Source organism: Trematomus bernacchii, unplaced genomic scaffold (genome assembly GCF_902827165.1).
Source record: "Trematomus bernacchii unplaced genomic scaffold, fTreBer1.1, whole genome shotgun sequence".
Taxonomy (NCBI): Eukaryota; Metazoa; Chordata; class Actinopteri; order Perciformes; family Nototheniidae; genus Trematomus; species Trematomus bernacchii.
The window spans coordinates 673,982-685,967 of NW_022987776.1; the positions used below are offsets into that span (position 1 = coordinate 673,982).

Genomic DNA, 11,986 nt, shown 5'->3' on the forward strand with positions numbered 1-11,986 from the left:
GCCTGCAGAGGTGGGTCTCCAGCCTGTGTTTAGATCTCAAGAGACACAAACGGCGGCTGGTGGGGGTCCCCGCTGGGACGGGTGATCTCCCACATCTCAGTGTTCACGGATGCATCCGGAACGGGATGGGGAGGAACTTGCCTAGGGAAAGCTGTAGGAGGGTGCTGGTCTCTAACAGAGATGCGGCACAGGGAAAACATGTAATGATCAGGAGCGACAACAGCACCACAGTGGCATATATCAACAGACAGGGCGGAGTCCGCCGCTCTGTTGACCATAGCGGAGAAATTGTGGTTATGGGCTGCAGAGGTAATGTTATCTCTGAGAGCCCTCCACATTTTGGGTCTGGAGAACAGGGGGGGCCGACCTCATGTCGAGGGGCGGTCCCCTGCCAGACGAGTGGACGCTTCACCCAGAGGTGGTGAAGCGGATCTGGGCCCGGTTCGGGACAGCAGAGGTGGATCTGTTCGCCAGCCGGCGCAACACCCACTGCGCACTGTGGTTCTCCATGGCTCTGAGCGACGACCCTCCTTTGGGGGTGGACGCGTTTGCACATGAGCCATGGCCAAAGAAGCTGCTTTATGCCTTTCCACCGTTACGTCTCATCCTCCGTCTCCTGGGGAGAGTGAGGCGGGAGCGTCTGTCAATCATCCTAGTAGCACCGGATCGCGCAGGGGGGCCGTGGTACTCGGAGAGGACACAGGTGAAAGTGGGCCAGCCCTGGGCGCTTCCCCAAGTTTGGGGGGGTAATCTCCCAGGAGGCAGGTGCAATCGGGGCGTTACCCACGCTGGGCCACCCCCTCCAGGCGTGGCTCCTGAGAGGGACAGGCTGAGGCGGGAGGGATTGTCTAATGGGGTGATTCAGTCTATCCAGGCAGCTAGAGCGGGATCCACCACAGCCTGTTACAGGCCAAAGTGGCTGGGATTCCGGCGATGTTGTGAGGAGCAGAGAATAAAGCCCCTATCTTGTAAATTGGGATCTATTTTAACATACTTACAGTTGTTGGTGGACAGAGGGCTTGCTCATTCCACAGTGAAGGTGTATGCAGCAGCCATCTCGTCCTGCCATGAGGGATTTGGCGACAGGTCAGTTTTTGCCCAGCCGCTGATGTCGCGGTTTTTGCGAGGGGTCAGCAGGCTGCGCCCGGTGGTGCACGCCTCCGCCCCACAGTGGGACCTGCCGCTGGTGCTCCAGGCTCTGGTCACAGGACCATTTGAGCCTCTGGAGCTCTCTTCCCTGAAAGCACTGTCATGGAAGACAGCATTGCTACTTGCCTTAACGTCAGCCAAAAGTGTGTCTGAGTTAACCGCTTTATCAGTGCACCCGAGTTGTTTAAACATCCGGGGTGACCAAAGCGGTGCGACACTCAGACCGAACCCCTTCTCTGTGCCCAAGAGCGTAAGGAGTGCATTCAGGTCGAGGGCGCATTCAGTAACGGGGGTTTTTAATCTCCCCCCCATAGTGGGGCGAGGGAGGCTAAATTGCACCTCCTCTGCCCGGTGCGTGCGCTAGCATGTTATGTCGAGCGCACGGCTGCCCTTAGACACACAGAACAGCTGTTTGTGTGTTTCGGCGGTGGGGTAACTGGAAAAGCTCTGTCCAAGAAACGCCTGGCAGGCTGGCTTTGTGAATGCATTTCACATGCCTACAGACAGGCGGGGAGAGCCTTCCCCACGGGAGTCCGTGCACACTCTACACGAGCCATGGCTGTATCAACAGCCTTATTTAATGGCGTAAGTGTGGAGGACATATGCACGGCGGCATCTTGGTCAACACCAGGTCCCTTCATTAAGTTTTATCTCTTGGACATGTCTGGCTCCTTTTCATCGTCTGTGCTTGCTGGGGCAACGCAGGACTGGTGAGGAGGGAGAGGGGGGCTGTGGGTCAGTGGGCATCTGACCCCCTCCCCGGACGTAATGTGCTTATGTTTCCCGGTCCCCCGGCCCCGGGCACATGGGCCCATAGGGGCTGGAGGTTTTTCCTTTTCACAAAAAATACACATGCGTTAATCGCGTTAAAATAATTAGTGGCGTTCATTTTTTTTTGCGTTAACGCGTTATTAACGCGTTAACTTGACAGCCCTAATATATATATATTGACACAGAACCAAATGACAAGCTTAATTTCCTTTATTTATTTAAATCTTTTTACATTTTTCTGCTTAAAAACGTATTTGTCAACAAGGGGTGAGACAGCTCATTCACGTCTGGCTTTCGTGGGTCCAGAGCTGCAAAAAAGAAAAATTAGTTCACATATTACATTTTATATTAAAAGTAAGTCTTTTTTAATAATGCACATGTATTATATAAAGAAATGCTTGAAAAATCAGACTTACCATTCTTTCGATGACTTTAAATTCTTCATCGCGCTTCATCATGGCCAACTTCTAATGAAAGAACAATCATTAAAAACAAATCCGCAACAAGACTTTTCTGAGGGCGCATTCACAAGCCAACATTCGGTTTATTTGAATTGAACTCGGGTGCAAATAAAAAAAAAATTCCAACCAAACCCGTAATGTGTATGTTTTCGGCGGAATAGTGGTCAACAAATTGGTTAAAAACCAGAGCCTTATCTGGAAGTGTTGGTTCTGAAAACGTTCCAAATGTGTATGCTGGGAAAACCAAATCAGGATTACTGCTTATCACCAAAACCATGTTTATCCACCACATTTCTGACCAATATCAAAGACTTCTGCAAGTAATTTTCCAGACCTGCACTGTCGTACACTTCTGCATTATTTAACACTATGAAACTGAACAATATTAATAAGAAAACGAAATATATACAATTCTCTCCAAGCAGACTTGCCAATTGGACTACAGCTTGTCAAAGCGCCCTTAGGTTAAAGTATAGTCTACTAACCTGCTTCCAAACACATTCCAGAAGCGTCGCCTGTGTCCAATCCTTTCCAGTATTTCTCCATCATTGTATTTACAACCGCTCCCTCACACTCCACCTCCACTGCATACAGAGGAACTGCGATATCTGGATGGGAGTCCATGTTCAGGACTGTCACTTTGAGTCGTTTATCGACCAGAAGGTTGTAGAAGACATCATGAACTTGGTCATCCCAGGAGCCTTTGCACTTATCAAATCCATCCAGAGAGCACAGAAAGGCCTGAGGATCTATCTCCATCAGACTCTGAGGCACTGATCTCACGTTCTTGATGTCAACGTCAGTCTCGTTTCCATAGTCGATAAACAAAACGTCAAATTTATCTTCAACTCTGCGAAGAACTTGAGCTCGATACCACTGTTCGTCACTTGAAAACAGAGCAAGACATGGACTACCAGGACCGAGAGTCTCAGGAAATGTCATATCCTGCTGAGCCAGTCCTGCTTCCTGAGCAAGACTTGTCACTTTTTTCTGCTCCTCTTCATCGGCGTACTCACACCAGAAGTAATGTGGTCCAACAATGCAGGATGCATATACCTCCTCCTGTTTGTTTTTGGAGATGCTTGGCTCCTTGAACATACCAGCATTCACATTTCCTGTTGAAACATTAAGATGTGTGATGTTGGACTCCGTTTGATTGTCTTTGTTGGAATCAGTCTGAATGTCTTTGTTGGACTCCGTCTGAATGTCTTTGTTGGACTCCGTCTGAATGTCTTTGTTGGACTCAGTCTGATTGTCTCTGTTGGACTCCGTCTGAATGTCCTTGTTGGACTCCGTCTGATTGTCTCTGTTGGACTCCGTCTGAATGTCTTCTGTCTGATTGTCTTTGTTGGACTCCGTGTGAATGTCTCTGTTGGACTCCGTCTGAATGTCTCTGTTGGACTCTGTCTGATTGTCTCTGTTGGACTCCGTCTGAATGTCCTTGTTGGAATCAGTCTGATTGTCTTTGTTGGACTCCGTGTGAATGTCTCTGTTGGACTCCGTCTGATTGTCTTTGTTGGAATCAGTCTGAATGTCCTCCGTCTGATTGTCCTCCGTCTGATTGTCTTTGTTGGACTCTGTCTGAATGTCTTTGTTGGACTCCGTCTGAATGTCTCTGTTGGACTCCGTCTGATTGTTGGACTCCGTCTGAATGTCCTTGTTGGACTCCATCTGATTGTCTTGGTTTGACTCCGTCTGATTGTCTTTGTTGGACTCCATCTGAATGTCTTTGTTGGACTGCATCTGATTGTCTCTGTTGGACTCCGTCTGAATGTCTTTGTTGGACTGCATCTGATTGTCTCTGTTGGACTCCATCTGAATGTCCTTGTTGGACTCCATCTGATTGTCTTTGTTGGACTCCATCTGATTGTCTTGGTTGGACTGCATCTGATTGTCTTTGTTGGACTCCGTCTGAATGTCCTCTGTCTGATTGTCTTTGTTGGACTCCATCTGAATGTCTTTGTTGGACTGCATCTGATTGTCTCTGTTGGACTCCGTCTGAATGTCCTCCATCTGAATGTCTTTGTTGGACTCCATCTGAATGTCTTTGTTGGACTGCATCTGATTGTCTCTGTTGGACTCTGTCTGAATGTCTCTGTTGGACTTCGTCTGATTGTCTCTGTTGGACTTCGTCTGAATGTCTCTGTTGGACTTCGTCTGAATGTCTTGGAGGGAAGTCTCGGTTTGATCAATTTCAGGTTTGGCATGTTCTGTGGGAAGCGGTTTCCAGTATTTCTGCATCACGGTATTCATAACCACATTTTCACACTCAATTGCCACCGCATATTGAGGGAACACACTGTCTGAATGCTCTTCTATATTTAACACTTTCACCCTGATTAGTTTATCAACCAGAAGGTTGTAGAAGACATCATGAACTTGGTCATCCCAGGAGCCTTTGGACTTATCAAATCCATCCAGAGAGCACAGAAAGGCCTGAGGATCTATCTCCATCAGACTCTGAGGCACTGATCTCACGTTCTTGATGTCAACGTCAGTCTCATTTCCATAGTCGATAAACAAAACGTCAAATGTATCTTCAACTCTGCGAAGAACTTGAGCTCGATACCACTGTTCGTCACTTGAAAACAGAGCAAGACATGGACTACCAGGACCGAGAGTCTCAGGAAATGTCATATCCTGCTGAGCCAGTCCTGCTTCCTGAGCAAGACTTGTCACTTTTTTCTGCTCCTCTTCATCTGCGTACTCACACCAGAAGTAATGTGGTCCAACAATGCAGGATGCATATACCTCCTCCTGTTTGTTTTTGGAGATGCTTGGCTCCTTGAACATACCAGCATTCACATTTCCTGTTGAAACATTAAGATGTGTGATGCTGGAATCTGTCTGAATGTCTTTGCTGGACTCCGTCTGAATGTCTTTGTTGGAATCAGTCTGAATGTCTTTGCTGGACTCAGTCTGAATGTCTTTGCTGGACTCTGTCTGAATGTCTTTGCTGGACTCTGTCTGAATGTCTTTGCTGGACTCTGTCTGAATGTCTTTGTTGGACTGCATCTGATTGTCTTTGTTGGAATCAGTCTGAATGTCTTCTGTCTGAATGTCTCTGTTGGACTCCGTCTGATTGTCTTTGTTGGACTTCGTCTGAATGTCTTTGTTGGACTCCGTCTGAATGTCCTCCGTCTGAATGTCTTGGTTTGACTCCGTCTGATTGTCTTTGTTGGACTTCGTCTGAATGTCTCTGTTGGACTTCGTCTGAATGTCTTGGAGGGAAGTCTCGGTTTGATCAATTTCAGGTTTGGCATGTTCTGTGGGAAGCGGTTTCCAGTATTTCTGCATCACGGTATTCATAACCACATTTTCACACTCAATTGCCACCGCATATTGAGGGAACACACTGTCTGAATTCTCTTCTATATTTAACACTTTCACCCTGATTAGTTTATCAACCAGAAGGTTGTAGAAGACATCATGAACTTGGTCATCCCAGGAGCCTTTGGACTTATCAAATCCATCCAGAGAGCACAGAAAGGCCTGAGGATCTATCTCCATCAGACTCTGAGGCACTGATCTCACGTTCTTGATGTCAACGTCAGTCTCATTTCCATAGTCGATAAACAAAACGTCAAATGTATCTTCAACTCTGCGAAGAACTTGAGCTCGATACCACTGTTCGTCACTTGAAAACAGAGCAAGACATGGACAACCAGGACCGAGAGTCTCAGGAAATGTCATATCCTGCTGAGCCAGTCCTGCTTCCTGAGCAAGACTTGTCACTTTTTTCTGCTCCTCTTCATCTGCGTACTCACACCAGAAGAAATGTGGTCCATCAATGCAGGATGCATATACCTCCACTGTCTTGCTTTCTGAAATGTTTGGCCATGTGTACATGCTGATATTCACACGGGGGCAAGAAAGAAGGGAAAGTTGTGTCACTTCTGAATCATTGCTGCATATTTCCGAAGTTGGTTTTCTTCCTTCATCTAAAGTCTGTTCATGTTCAATCTCTGGCAAAGAGACTTTAGTAACTGGTTGTGAACTCAGCTCATCTCTCGCACAGGTTTCGTTGCTATTGGCACGTTTTATGGTATTTAAAAGCTGCTGATCAGTCTTCTGAACAAGAGCTGTCATCCCCGGTTTCATCTTTGAAATCTTCTCTCTGACTATTGCATTTACACTCAGAGATCCATCGAACAGTTCAACAATTAGCTTCCCCTTTTCCCCTTTAGCTACCACAGAAATGGTCAGACTTTGGCCAACGGCATGATCTGCAAACCACTGGTTGACTTCCTGTGGCACTTCTGCAGGGACATTAAACAGTCCCAGTGGAACAGCCTGAACAGGGAGAGCTCTGACAATACTTTCTCCAGTGGGACAGGGGCAAATATCCCATTCATTCACGACCAGGGTTTCACCATAATCCACAAAGTGTACTTTAAGTTTTGGAGACAGTTCTACCACTTCTCCTCTGTACCATTGCTTATCAGTGTACTTGGCAAAGCAAATGCTATTAAGTCCAAGTGGACGATCCTTGCCCTGTTGATTGCCGAGTAGTTGTTTGACATTTTTCATCACTTTGTCAAAGAGATGATAGTTCCTGTTCAGTTGGCAGTAAAAGAGATTGACGTTGTCTGAAGACATTATCCACACTTTCTCTTTTCCATTCACCTGAATGTTGTGTGTGGAGTAATTGTATGAATCTGATTGAACCGGTGGAGGTTTTTGCATTTTGTGAGCTTCATTCTGTGCGTATTCTTTAGTCGGACGCCTGCATGTACCGTCAGATGGTGTTTCAATATCTAGCATATTTAGCAGGAGACCTTCCTCATCACAAGTCGCAGCTTTTACCGTGCAAGTCAAACCAATGCCTGACGAAGCACATGATTCTGCAACCTTCACAAATTCTCTGTCAGTCCAAGTGGGATTTGTGGATTTCTTGTCTGGAGGCTGGTATAAGCAGCACTGAAAAGCCTTTGCATTCAGCTGTAAGAAAGCCGGATCGATGGGGCGTATATCCCGCAGAGGAACCATTCTCGTTTGACCAAAGTCTATGAATCTCACATCTACAACGGGGGAGTGTTGACTCACCATGATCTTTGCTCTGTACCACATGCCGTTGTCTGGACTTCGGGCCACACAGATTGACTCGACGAGGGGCTGAGGGTGGGCGGATGCGTAGTGGTTTTGCAGGTCATTCATCAAGCGTCCTAAAGAGTCACCATCTTCCGTTGTTTGACACCAGAACTTCTGTAGACTTTCGAAGCAAGATACCATAACGTTGACGCTTCTTCCTACAGCAAACACATCATCATGGGGAGTGTTTTGCACCTCAGTTGGAAGATTCCCATTGATCTGTATTTGATTTGGTGGATGTTGTTCCCTGTTTTTGCTGCCAGTTGATGGTCCATCGGTCAATCCATTGACTGACTGGTTCTTTGTGTTTGGCAAAGTTTCCTCCAGTAAAACATCAACATCAACATTCACTGTGTTCTGCACATTTAAATCTTGTTCAGTGTTGACAACATCAGAGGATGCAAAATGTCCCATCTTCTGTATGAAACTATTGTTGATGCATGTACCACAATTTGCATAGACAGTGATGTGATAGACATCTTGAGGTTTATTGTGGCGGTTAAACTTTGCCACCTGAGTTTTGTTAAGAAGCAAGGACTTCAAGTAACCGGTCGTTTCTGCTCCGTCATCCGTTACACCTTCAAGAGAACAATGATACGTGACAACAGGCATCCTCAGAAGTTCTCCGTGCAGAGGTCTAATGTCTCCAACGGGGACCGATTCAACTTTTCCTTCATCCACATGGAAGACTTCTACAGCATCATCATTGCTTAAGGTTTGCTTCAGTAACGAGCGATGCCATTTTCCATCCATCCCTTTTGCAGCGCATGGATCCCCGCAGTTCAAATGCGAAGTCTCTCCTGAATCTGAGTGCTTTTCATAATGCTGCTGCATCTGCTCTGATATTGTCTTCACCGCCTTGGAGAAAATGTGAAGTTGGCAAAATATGTTGCGTGGGTTAGTTACCTCTGTCACAATAACATGTTCAAAAGCATTCATTAACAGATCTGGGTAGAAGTATTGGTCGATCTTCTCAAGTTTGCTCCCAACATTCAGATTGCGTTCTTGCGTTACGCGGTCCACTTCAAGACATTTCTGTACGAGGCACTTAAACTCGTCTACCACCATCTTCTTCGCAACTCCAAACATACACATCGGCTTGGAAACCATGGGTATGTCGAGTAGAAGGGTTCTGTTCGGCTTCAGCACAGCTTGAACCAGGCCTCTAAACTTCTTACCACGCAGAGACATCACAAACTTTGTGGCTCTTTCTGGCAAGCTGTTATCGAGGAAGAGGACATTAGCGAGAATACATGATTCAGTTTCAGGAGGAAGGAGGAAACTGTCCTTATGTCCCCATGCTAACGCTTTGCTTGTGGTGATATGTGGCAGTCCCTGATCGATTACAAAAACATTGCAAGTGTCACTTTGAATGGAAACGATCCGAGCTCTGTGCCAGGCGCCATCGATGCAAACCAGACAAAGATCCCCGTGTTTTCCTTCTGATCCAGCAAACTTCCTGTCAGGATTCTGGATTTCCTCCCTCATCTGCTCATAGATATGCTTCCTCTCATCGTCCATGTTGACCCATAACTCTACAATACCACACCTGTGCTTTAGGTTAACCCTCTTGATGACTACATGCACTTCTGTTCCTGCCATTGGGAGGCCAGGATTTGAGCACATGATGAGCTCAAACACACCTGCAAAACAGAAAGAAAATGGGTTTTTAACTATTAGCAGAAAGCACTTAAACTTTCCAATTTTAGCACATTTACCAACTGGTTGCCTAATAAGCTTGAATGTCAATGTCAATATGGCCTCTACATGTTTGATAATATTAATAAAAAAAGGATAACTGGAAGAAACATGTCACCTGTTTTCATTTTAAGGCGGCAAATCTCTTACGAACAGTTTTAGCCAGTTTTGAAAGCAGCACACAGATAATTTACTTAAGTAAAAGTACAAATACTATGATCTTAAAATACTCTAAAAAGTCCTGCTTTCTAAATGTTACTTAAGTAAAAGAATAAAAGTATTAGTTAAAAATAAATACAGTTCAGTGTAGTGGAGTAGAAGTAGCTTTAAATGGAAATACTTAAGTCCAAATATTTCAAAACAGTACTGTTAGAGCCAGTATTTTGTTTTTATAAAACCTAATCGTGACGTCTGTAGTCAACACAGTATAAAAGGACTACAATTCCCAGAATCCAAAGGGACAGAAATGGGCAACCTGTCAGAAAGAAAGAAAGAGCTCCCAAGTCGTTTATTATTTTATTTGAGTTTTGCCTCTTGTTTGATTTGTTTCGACTATTGTAAAGGCCTGTTTTCTTTGTTGAATGTGTGAAAAGTTTGACATTTTATTTTGAGTAAATGCAAAACACAATATTAACACACCGCCGGAGGCCAAGTAAGTCATCAAACCGTGAGTAAAAAATATCTCATGGAAGGAAAGGCGTTAGAAATGTCTGTAAAAGGCGTCTAAGTGGCTTAAAGCAAAGAAGGAAGCCACGACAAGTACTTTGTTCAGTACTTGAGTAAAAGTTCTTAGTTTCCTTCCATCACTGGTTTGAGCTAGGGATGCTCCGATCGATCGGCCACCGATCGATATCGGCCAATACTCACTCTCTGCCGATCGATCGGTGCTCTCTAAAAATGCCGATCGCGAGAGCCGATCGCATGACGTAAAATACATGACACTTTTCTCTGTGCGCGGCGAAACAAGCTCGCCAAAATGGCTTCACGAGTCTGGCAGTATTTTAAGGTGTCCGAAAATGACAGTAAAATAGCGGTATGCAACGTGTGTGTGAAGCAGAAATCCTGCAGCTCCACCCGCTGTGATGGACCGGTGAGCGGAGCGAAACACACAAGAGTTAGACCTAACACACTTAGCTATTTTATCTACCTCTGGAACAAGCTAAACTAGTTATAAATATATTCGGGCTGTCAAGTTAACGCAAAAAAAAATGAACGCCACTAATTATTTTAACGCGATTAACGCATGTGTATTTTTTGTCCTCGGCCGCCCCGTAGTTTCAGAGCGCATCGAGTTTAAAATACCATCTACAAGCTGATGCTGACAGCCCCGCTCCTGCCGCCCGCTTGTGGCAGACCACACTTCCACGCTCCCCGGCAGGCCCGGACTGGCCATCGGGAGGACCGGGAGGGTGTGTGTATGTGTGGGGCGAGCGAGGCACACTTTACGTGTTGTTGTTGTTGTTAACATCTGGTGCTAGCTAGCTACGCTAACGGATATAAGGAGCTGTTTCAATGAAAACAGAGGAGCGACATTTCGCAGACAACTGCGCCGAGCACTTGACTTTATGCAGGTAGCCAGACAGTGGGACATTGTACGAAAAGTCAGCACACTCAGTGCGCGCAACATGATTGCAGCGTCCAGGCAGCTCCCGTTCGAGCATATATGCCTTGAGCTGCACATAGCTCCAACACAGTACGTACGTACGCACGCACGCACGCAAAACTTGAAAAATATCCCTCTAAGGTACATTTAGAACAGATAAAAAATGTGCGATTAATTTGCGATTAATCGCGATTAAATGTTTTAATCGACTGACAGCCCTAAAATATATGTATTCTTCACTGTCGGGTCACTCATTACTGGATCAGTGAGCTGCATGAGATACTGACAGGCTGTCAGGAGAGGGAGAGGGGGAGAGAGAGAGGGAGAGAGGAAAAGAGAGCGCTTCCGCTCATTTCTCCCGTGTTATTATCCAAAGTGAATGTAAACTTGAATAATGTACATCATTTGAATGTAATAATTAAGTTGATTGTTGTTTGTGGAAGCTCCAGTGAATGAGCCCCATTAACTGAGTTTTAAACATCACTTTAAATGGAAGATTTAAAGTGATGTTTAAATCTTCCATTTAGGCCCCGCCCACTCGATCGGATCGGCGATCGGTATCGGCCGATACTGATTCCGGCGATCGGCCCCAAAATTGGCGATCGGAGCATCCCTAGTAGAAAGTACAGGTATTTGTGTTCAACATGTAAGAAGTAGAAAGTACAGGTATTTGTGTTCAACATGTAAGAAGTAGAAAGTACAGGTATTTGTGTTCAACATGTAAGAAGTAGAAAGTACAGGTATTTGTGTTCAACATGTAAGAAGTAGAAGTAGAAAGTTCAGGTATTTGTGTTCAACATGTAAGAAGTAGAAAGTACAGGTATTTGTGTTCAACATGTAAGAAGTAGAAAGTTCAGGTATTTGTGTTCAACATGTAAGAAGTAGAAAGTACAGGTATTTGTGTTCAAAATGTAAGTAGAAGAAAGTACAGGTATTTGTGTTCAACATGTAAGAAGTAGAAAGTACAGGTATTTGTGTTCAACATGTAAGAAGTAGAAAGTACAGGTATTTGTGTTCAAAATGTAAGAAGTAGAAAGTACAGGTATTTGTGTTCAAAATGTAAGAAGTCAAAATAAAAAGTGGTCAGGAAAATAAGTAGTGGAGTAAAGTACTGATACCAGAGACATGTACTTAAAGGGCCCATGTCATGGCCATTTCCACTGATCATAATTACATTGTTGAGGTATACTAAAATAGATTTATACTGTGCAAT

The 11,986-nt window shown here is 45.1% G+C and overlaps 1 protein-coding gene across 1 annotated transcript; it reads right to left on the reverse strand.

Moving 5' to 3' along the window:
- Positions 1-2,115: 2,115 nt before the first annotated feature.
- LOC117497125 (tudor domain-containing protein 6-like) lies at positions 2,116-8,993 on the reverse strand. The gene is made up of 3 exons (XM_034149026.1): positions 2,867-8,993; positions 2,337-2,387; positions 2,116-2,228 (listed from the first exon to the last, which is right to left on the reverse strand). Exons 1-2 carry the CDS (start codon positions 8,991-8,993, stop codon positions 2,362-2,364), a joined length of 6,153 nt encoding a protein of 2,050 aa, XP_034004917.1. The 3' UTR covers positions 2,116-2,228; positions 2,337-2,361.
- Between the last annotated feature and the right edge of the window lie 2,993 nt (positions 8,994-11,986).